A 10,423-nucleotide genomic window follows, 5' to 3' on the forward strand; every position below is an offset into this window, starting at 1 on the left:
TCTTACCAAAGCAACAGGCTTAAAATTCACAATAATCTTCTATCAGAAAATTGTACTCATGAGATACAAGTACCAATTGCATTAGAAATTTAAAATCCTAATTTATAAAAATATAAACTGACTTTGTGACTGTAAAATTACATAAACCAGAAAAAAAAATATTTGCTCATCCTCAGATGCTATAACTACCACTTATCACTTGAAATTCTGATTTCCACTGATGATAGCATATTTAAAAGAGTAGCTACAGACAATGAATCCACAAAGCCGACTTCATTAACAGGAATCTAATTTCTTTATAATCTATATGGAGTCCCTGGGTGGTGCAAATGGTTAACACATCTGGCTGCTGAGATGTTAGAGGCTCAAGTTCACCCAGAGGTACCATGGAAGAAAGGCTTGGCGACCTACTTCCAAAAAATTAGTCACTGAAAAGCCTATTCACTTCTACTCTGACACACGTGTTACAATCAACTCAAAGGCAACTGTTTTATTATGATCTATACGTATCAAGAAAGCTATCTGATAGCTGACTCTTCTCATTTTTAAAAAGGGGGAAAAGCCTATACCAGAGGTCGGCAAAGTTTTTCTGTAAAGGTCCAGGTGGTAAATACTTTCTGCTTTGCAGACCACAAGAGTCTCTGTCACAACTACTCAACTCTGCCACTGTAACACAAAAGCTGCCACAGACAATACATAAATGAATGGAATGGGCATGGCTGTGTTTCAATAAAACTTTATTTACAAAAATCAGGCACTGACAATAGCCTGCTGACCCCTGGCATATACTTTCAAAAAATACATCTTTCTATCCAATTACAATCGTCGAAAGCAAGGAGACTAAAGGTAATATATGTATTACTCATTTTGAGCTTACTACCACCAGGATCAGTGAATGTCTCAAGGTACAGGCTTCCATGCAGATCTGAAACCTGCCACCACGTCCAAAGGGCCCCATGTTGTACAGACAAATAGCAACTTTAAAAAAAAAATCTCATTTATCCTTTTTCCAAATACAACATACAGAATACACACTTAAAAGCTGATACCGAGGAGACGAACTTCCTCTGATGATTTGTAGGATGTACTTTCCCAACTGATAATTCTGTTGACCTTTTGGTTTGCAGCCGAACGCTTAACCACTAGCGCCACCAGGGCTCCACATAGGAAGTGTACTACAGTTAAAATGCTTAAAATATTTTAAACACTTTAATGATAAAGAACAACAGTAATAACAGTAGCTACTATCTAACTCGCAAGCCGGCAAACTCGGGCACATCACCCTGCTTGATCCGAGAAACAGCAGGCGTCAGTGACTTGCCCAGGGATGCACTGCAGAGTGGTATCAGTTTCCATAGGTCTGTGCAGCACCCAAATCACTTCATCATCCTACTGTTCCCCATCACCAGCTCTCCACCATTAACAACTCCTTAGTGACTGCAAGCTCTCATCTAGCTTTTTTCCTATTTCTCTTCTCTTCCTATAGAATCTATTTCCTTCGCAATGACAGTCATTATAGAGGTAAAGTTCAAAGTAGTACCAACAAAATTCCTGAGTCCCTTCAACAATTATCATGTGGGGCTCCTGATTCTAAAATTATCTGCATATTCCTGCATATTTTTATATGTACAAGAATAATATGAGGTCCTTCAGAAGTTAAAATTCACCAAAGAGGTATTCTACCACTTGCTGTCCCTCCTTGGCAACAATGGGAAAGGAGCCCCAAATGAACTTGCCAAACCCCAAGTCCATCTCTGTCTCTGTGCCACTTCTCAGGGCTGTTGGTGTCTCAGTGTCACCAACGTGATGCTCCTGTACGTCGTCCACTTCTGAAAACATGCGCTTAGCAGGATTACTCTTCTAGTCCACAGGTAGGGTTGAGAATAAAATAGTATGCTGCTATCCTAAGACCCTTTTCCCAAACTAAAATATTTTCAAAACATCAAATTTCAAATGCTCCTACTTATATACCAATACTCTGCATTTACACATCAAGAGTATCATTTGAAATTTATTTTTCCTGGAGGAAAAATATCAATATTCTAGGTAGTCAAGCAAATAATTTTGGAAAATATGTATTACTGAGTATACTTATTCCTTACTCGTTGAAGAAGTTTATCTCTGTAGTGTTCTACTTGCTCCTGAAAGCTTTGGCCTGGTTTTTTAGGTCTTTTTCCAGATTCCAACTCATCCTGAAACTTCATAACTTTGAGCTGTAAAATAAGGTATTTTAAAATAAGTATTGTCATCACTATAACTTCCAAAGAAAATCAAGTTAAGCACTACTTTGCTTCCTTTTTAAAAACTTTTTCTTTGAAACAAGTGTGTACAAAGGAAGAACATAAATACAAAGAAGTAACGGATAAGAACTCAGTAAAAATGTAACCTCAGCATAAAACTCCCTTATCTGAAGACCACTTGTCAGACAAGCCCAGCTATGCAGAACTCAAGTGATCAGGCGTGGGCCCACACATGCTCCGCACAGCTACCTAAGGTGTCTCAAAAACCATGAACTGGCTCAGGCCCTTAAGAACCTACTCATTCTCTCAACACAATGACAATCAGTTGGTATCTGGTTCTCCAAATTAGAAAGGCCAGACTGCTAAAGGCAAGCATACTGCCAGCTAGATATAACAGCCAGCAGAAGGCAAAAAGATAAACAGCTTTAAAAAAAAAAACAGCATTCTGAACACAGCCCATGTAAGACCAAACACAGAGCCGCAGTCTAAAGGTTTCTCTCTACAGCAGTCTGCTACAATCAGAGCTTTGAGGTTTTCTCATTCTCTTCTTTCAAAACTCAGTCTTTGCCTTTTTGCTTAGAGACTCTTCTTGTTTTAATGATGATTACATTTAAAAAGATAGTAAGATATAAGATTGAGGGAGGGAAGAGGGAAAAAACATTTAAATGTCTGCGTTCACCACTGTGTGGAGCCTCCCATAACCAAGCTGACTCTCTTCTATAGAACATATTTGTAGAAAATCAGCTTAAGCATTAAGTGTCCAAGAGTCAAACAACAGATCTGAAAGTTACTTGAGGAAAGGATGCATTCCTAGGTAGCATTTTTAAAAATCATTATAAAATTCCTAGGTATAGTTCCTGCTGATATGGCCAAACAGGTTCAAGAACAAGTTCAGGGCACTCAGTAAACGGGTGATGACAGGTCCCAACTCAAGAGGAAGCAGTCCTTACAATGGCTTCTTAGCCACCCATCCCCCTGGTGCTCTGGGACAAACAGGTATCATCTTCCCAATCAACTATCTACTCTTTCCTCAGGAACAGGGCAGAAAGGGATTTTTCTTGCCAAACAACACAGAAGACACTCCACCTGGCTCCCCGCCTACTGTTCCACTCCTCCAAACCCTGTTGGAAGAAGTGAGAATAAAAGCAGACTAGAAAAAGAGAAGGTTAGTTACTGCTCTAAGTGGTATCTGAAAAATTAAGAACTGGCTTCTGGTCAATACTGCAATATCATATAGCTACATGTTTTCTAACTGCTTCGTGGAGAATGTCAACATTGTATAACACGAATCCTTTGGTTTTCATTAATCCCATGCTAAAAAATGTTCAGGTATAGACACCTTTAAGAGGACACATTTGGAGAAGAAAATAGCTTAAAATATATATATATAAAATACACATATACATATATTGGAGCCCTGGTGGCACAGTGGGTAAGAAGTTGGCTGCTAACCAAAAAGTCAGCAGTTCGAATCCACCAGCTGCTCCTTGGAAATCCTATGGGGCAGTTCTACTCTGTCCTATAGGGTTGCTATGAGTTGAGATCGACTCGACTGCAATGGGTTTGGTTTGGGTTTTTATATATATATATATATATTATACATACTAATATGTTGTTGGAACCCACCCAGAGGAGCCTCAGAAGACAGGCCTGGCTGGCAATCTGCTATTGAAAGGTTATAGTCTTGAAAACTCTACGGAGCAGTTCTACTCTGCACACAGCGGATCAGTGTGAGTTGGAAAAGACTAACAGCAACTAATGACAACAGGCCAAGGGAGGGAACAGTATGTACAAGGGTGTGAAGCAAAGAAGGAGCCTAACTTGGTGGAGGAAGTGAAAGGCCAGGAGAGCAGTCTAAACTTCACTGTAACACTAACCTCAATTTCACGAAGCTTAGCTCGTTTCTCCTCACTCATTTCAGAGTACTTAGAGAACTTAGACTCGGTCATTTCTTCTTTAATTGGATTAGAGTACAAATGATGTTCTTCAGATTTGGAACTTTGAGTATCATCTTCATCTTCACTTTCCTCTTCTTGACTTTGGGAATAAACACAATACATTTTATGTCAAGGCAGCAAAAAGAAGTGTTAACATCTTATATTCTGAGTATTTTTTCACTGCCTTAGAAACATAAGAAGATAATCACTAACTTCTTTTGTAAGGTATCTGATCAAATCTTACTTTATAAACAACTTTGTAAAAATCCATTTCCTCCAGGAAGTTTGTGCTTCACTATAACCACTGCTTTCTGCCAATGTTATCTGTGTGCCTTTCATTCTAAATTTCCCTTGCAGCAGTTAAATGAAATGCATAATCACAAATCCAATGATTTCTGCATACTTCACAGTTCAGAATGATTTCATGAAGCTTAATGCTTAAAAAGCCAAATGTTTACCACTCCTTCAGCGGAGCCTATCAGCTAGAAAAGACTTAATTTTGAATCACATAGATTACAATGAAACAATCAATGCCTCATAAGTCCTTATCTGATTAGCACATAAGCCTAGAAATAAAGCAAGGTATAAATTTTAAATATTACCACCAATACTCATGTTTGACTTGGAAATCTATATTGGTTCTAAGTCAGACAAAACACAATTGAAAAACGGAGTGGCTGCCATGTGTCAGTTACTTGGGATAGGAGACGAAAAATATTCCCTTGTCCTTCTAGAAGCACTCTTATGGAAACAGACAGGGAGGCAACTACCTATCAAACTGCACATCGGTGCTGTAACAGGATTAACAAAACGCTCCTGAAGCACAAAGAATGAAAAGACTTTAAAAAAAAAAAAAAAAGTTATATGTTCTAGAACTGAGCTTTGTGTGTGCCTGGTATTAGCAAATAAACCTGGGCAAAACAAGACATCCATGTAAGTACAAACATGTTTATAAACAAAATTCCTTACCAACAATATTGACTGTAATATTAACATTACTGTCAAAGACTATAAAATATGCCCTTTTCCCTTTAATATTTGGTAAGCACTTAGATGTCACTACTCAGGTACTAAATACATTCTACCATAAGTAGGAGCTCTTTTAGTATAGATTAAGATTATTCATAATACTATAAAAACAGTTCCACATAACCAAATTCTTTCCAAATAAAAAACAATTTTAAAGACTCTTGTAAATAGACACACACTCTGAATGAGAAAATTTTAAGCTAGGCAGATAAAAGGAAAGTGCTAGCAATTTAGAATAAGCTGGGTACTAAGAGAAAACTATGCTACTAGCATTTTAATTTCTCATCAGAAAGTCCTTTCCAGGATATTACTAAAATGTTTTACAAACTTTATATACACAGCCTCATAATCATTTATACCATATATAGTTACAACTCAATACAACACTTAGGTAAGGAAGAAAAACATCAAAACCAACTATAAAACAAAAACTATATACTTTTGGGAAATAAATAAATCTTTTAATTACTATTTCTCATTTGTCAGAAATTTCCTAAATGTAGTTTTTAGTTAAACACAAATATTCCTTCTTTTACAGTACATAGATTTTTCACGTGTTTTAAATGCTTTTAAAGGGTTAAAGCGTGTGTGTGTGCATGTGTATGTTTGTATGTAAACGGGTATTTACTGAAGAATTATTTTGGAACAAGGACCTGAAGTTGTTAATTAAATTGTGGTATTCTATACAGTGGAAATAACTAATTCCAGCCTGTTATTTACAGTATTTCCAATGTTTTTGTTTTTGGCAATTTCAAATACTCCTTGGTTAATATCCTTGTGCGTTTATCTGAACACCTGCTTTCAACCACAGATGAATAAAGAGCAGATAAATATAAGGTCTGACATGAAGCAATACCTATGACAATTGAGTGAAAACTGTGGATCACAGAATAGTATGTACAATATTACATAAATTATTACATAAACATAATGTTTAAAATACACATGCATACTTATATATGCATAGAAAGGATCTGGATGGCTGTATTCTTTAAGACTTTTTAAGTGAGCTACCCTACTCTGATAATTTAAAAATAAATATATTTTATAATCCTATTATAATTTTTCAAGGCCTGAGCACTCTCTTCTGGCTTTAACTCTTAGTTACCAGCTCTGAGTTCAGATCACAACACAGCTTCCTCTTGCTCCTTCTCTTCTTTGAAAGAAATGGAAATTCAAGGCTCTAAATCCATACAGAATTCATTACAAATGAAATCACTTTTTAGACATTTTGTCCAAAGTTGTTAGTAGTGCTTTTTTTTTTTTTTTTAAAGAAATCACATTTCTGCCACGAAGGCAAGAATTCCTAGTTATAACAAGCAGCTCTAAGTAAAAAAAACGGTATTCTGAATCCAGCCACTAGAGAGTAGTAGCGAGGCATAAGAAAATTTCAAGGATCAGAAAGTTCTAGGTGAAAAAAGAATTTTATCTTTTATTTCTTTTCGATCTTTTGAAATAAGTAGCAAATTCAGAAATACAGCAATTTTATTCAAAACAAAACTATATGACGATCTAGACTTTTGTATTAATTTACATGAATACAATAATGACTGTTTTTCTGGTAATATCATTACTGTACTACATGGAGTAAATCAGAATGGAAATGCTTTTCCCATTCAAGCCAACTCCTTTTGGCACCATCATCTAGCTGCATGTTTGATTTCAAATTCCTTCCTTCGTGTCTTTATAAAGTCATTTTTATATTAGTAGGACTTCCTCGGAGTTCCTAAGAAAAATAAATAATATAAATGATATTTCTAGGGATCCATGCCTCACTGGATCAATGTATGATTATCCCAATGTCAAACACTCAAATCCATCCATAATGATATTTCAACGTTAACAGGAATGTGAAATTTATGCAAAAAAAAATCAGAAAATCAACTGAACAACATTTTGAGTTCTACAATGGCAATTTAAAAGTGAAAGGTTTTTCTACCCTTCCTTCCCCTCTAAACTAAATAATCATTATTTTATCAGTACATATACTCTTTTTAATGAAGTGACTCTAAAATGATGAGAGATGTTACTAATGACAGGCTCATGGACATAAAACTGGTTTAAAAAACCACTGCTTTAAAGCAAATTGAACTGAACTGTTTCCAATTCCTGTACTCCTCAACAGCCTCAGATAGCTATTTCCATTAGCAAGCCACATCTATATTTTGTAAATATTTTTGTCATAATCATTGCTGACTTGTTCTAATCACACCAACATTTCTGGAAAGATATGTTTGTTGCCAGGTTTTCCTCATCCCATTGAACAGTGTTTCCACAAACTACTGATTGACCACATTTCCTTAACAATTTAAATGCTACTAATGCCCACTTGGAGCCCTGGTGGCGCAGTAGTTAAGAGCTCGGCTGCTAACCAAAAGGTCAGCAGTTTGAATCCACCAGATGCTCCTTGGAAACCCTATGGGGCAGTTCTACTCTGTCCTATAGGGTCACTATGAGTCCGAATCGACTCAACGGCAATGGGTTTTTTAATGCCCACTTACTGAATCCAAACAAATATCTAAATTGTACTGGGATGAACTTAGACTTTTCCCTTTGTTCACTCTTCATTGGAGAATAAAAGAACATAGATACATATATTTTTTTTAAACAGAAACCTCTGTTTTGTGTTCTTGATGCCATCTCTTTTCCTATTCAAAAATCAACTTCCTTTGCAATGATTCTAAAAGTGTCAGTACTACCTAAAAACTACCAATACAAAGTTGCAGGAAAATTTGGGAGAAGGAACTCCTAAACTCATATTCAGTGCCAAATCCAAAAACAATCTTGGGATAATTATCAAAGAGCAAAAATCAAAATTATAATTTCTCTATGCCTTAAAGATTTTTTTCTCTTATTCATTCTTAATTCTTCTGAAGTTCTTGCATTTAAATAACGTAACAGAATGGTCATAATACAGTATTTTTTTAGTAATGTACACTCCAAAAGAAAATCTTCCTCGTTATACCTTACAAATCACTTTCTGTAGAGCTCAAGACACTATCTGATGACAAAGATCTGAAGAACATGCAGTCGATCAACTAGCAACCAGAGTGAGAACGCGTAACTGAGCACAGAAGAGAAACTCAACAGCAAGGCGGAACCAGACACAGCAAGACCAGAAACCAAGAGCTCTTTATTCACTGGGAAAACAATGGGGGCTAAAAATGATCCTCTTACAAGGTTTTCTTAAGAGTGAAGTTTTCCTTGTCACTATTATTTCAACCATACCTCTTAATGAAAATGAGAGTGTATATGTACAAGGAGCTGAGTATATTCGAAACTTAGATTCTTACTTTTGATTTTCTTCTTCTTCTGATTCTTCATGCTGGTCAAATAACTCCCATTTAGAAGTTGTTACAGCTGAATGGATGGAAAAAAAGGATGTAATTCCATAAGGTAAATTAGCATTTTGCAGTAGCACAGTAGAGGCCCAGCTTCAGAGCTGAAAGTTTATATTACAGAAGTTTTTATCTACATTTATCTATTCTTTAACAGCCATTTCTATGTGCTAAATAAATCTACTTCTTCACACCTATAATTTTATTCAAATGTATGAAGTGACAAATAATATTTTCATCCTCACTTCTGTGCTAGGTGGTAAGATTTATTTAATTAGAACCTATAAATATTAAGAATTACAGATTATAAGCACTAGGATATGTGTCCAAGGAAGGAAGTTACCAAAGGCAGGTCGGTCTAAACTGCATCTAGTAAGTCGAGCATTATCAGAGGGTCAAGGAAGGTCAAAGCTTTGGCTTCTCTGAAACTGACCTCTAAGCAGATTTCCAAATAGGCACCACCTCTACTCTACATTTTCTACTGAAATGGCTTAACTTAAAAGATTTTTAGAGATTTCTCTGATCACTCATGTAAGCTTCCATAGTGAAGGATCTAAGAAAATTATAACGGCAACCACGATGAAGCTTAGCCACCAGACACAAAATGCGCTAACACTGGGTCTTAAGGTTCCAACATGGTGTAAAACATAAAGGAAAACACACACACAAAAAAAACACAGTGACTAATTTATAAGCACTTAATTTTTTGAAGCTCAGTATTTATTGTACTTTTACACTCACCCTGTGCTTCCAGTTCCGATTCATCTACAGCTTCCCATTTTGATGGGGCAACTTTAAATATGGGTTCATTCTTCTTTGAGTCTTCTGTCGCATCCACTATTGGGGAAAAATGCACCATTAGCCTTGACTACTAAAGGCTGACCCAACGCAATGGGCTCACTGGTATTCACTATATTACTAAAAAGTAAAATAAGGCCATACATGGACTCATGACGACAGTGTCAAGGATTCTGACTAATCCAAATCTCTGCACCTGAGGTCTGATTTTCAAAGAAAATATAGGTTACTAATATTTCAAACACTTGAGAAATTGAGGAAGTAAAAAATCTTAAAACACTTCAATTATTGTTTTAACTATAGAATTCACATATTGTTCAATCTTTTAACATATAATTCAAATGTACTTACGATTGTATACACTTATTTCCAAAAATTATTTTAGGTAGCTAGCATAACTGCGTTACCAGGAAAACTAATAATAAAAACAAAACTGATAAAACCAGCCGAGATCAGCAGGCAAGATGGCAGGTAAGCTTCTAGCCCAAGTCCCAAGAACTGGAGACCAGACGAACAGGAGCAAGCTGTAGGATCCAGAGTGAGCAAAAGCCCTCAAGCATTGCCAGAAAGTCCACCTATACTGGATGCAGACCACACCTCCGAGGAAACTCCCTTTCAACTGACTGGCTACTCACCGCAGATCCCATCATGGAGATGACCACATTATATCAAATCTCATCATGGAGGTGATCACATCATCATATGACTGCCAAACTATTGAGAATCATGGCCCAGCCAAGTGGACTCACAACCTTAACGATCACACTGCCATTGTACATTCAAATTTTTTTTACTTTTATTATTATTTTGTAATTTTATTGAACCGTCTTCAGAGAACATTATATTATTTTGTTGAAATTAATATTTTTTAGTTTGTGTAAATGTTCCATGATGGGCCAGGAAAAGAAGATGGTTTTATGATAGCTCTAATATATATATAAATTTATTAAAGTACATCATTTATTATGGTCTTTTAAGCATTCTACATCTTTCTTTAATCACCTTAACCTGTCATGTATTAAAAGAGGTTAACTAAAGTCTTCTATTACAAATATATTTTTACTTGTATTTCTGTTACATT

The 10,423-nt window shown here is 35.9% G+C and overlaps 1 protein-coding gene across 5 annotated transcripts in view; it reads right to left on the bottom strand.

Moving 5' to 3' along the window:
- The window catches only part of U2SURP (U2 snRNP associated SURP domain containing), a 59,370-nt gene that overhangs the window by 6,333 nt on the left and 42,614 nt on the right, over positions 1-10,423 (bottom strand). For all 5 annotated transcript variants that reach the window (XM_023739319.1, XM_004385064.2, XM_023739322.1 and 2 more), the window contains 4 exons: positions 9,286-9,381; positions 8,500-8,566; positions 4,118-4,277; positions 2,103-2,213 (listed from right to left, as the gene is read on the bottom strand). In XM_023739319.1, the coding sequence (XP_023595087.1) occupies positions 2,103-2,213; positions 4,118-4,277; positions 8,500-8,566; positions 9,286-9,381 (434 nt within the window). The remainder of the gene's footprint in view (positions 1-2,102; positions 2,214-4,117; positions 4,278-8,499; positions 8,567-9,285; positions 9,382-10,423) is intronic.

Source organism: Trichechus manatus, unplaced genomic scaffold, assembly GCF_000243295.1.
Source record: "Trichechus manatus latirostris isolate Lorelei unplaced genomic scaffold, TriManLat1.0 scaffold00132, whole genome shotgun sequence".
NCBI classification, from domain to species: domain Eukaryota; kingdom Metazoa; phylum Chordata; class Mammalia; order Sirenia; family Trichechidae; genus Trichechus; species Trichechus manatus.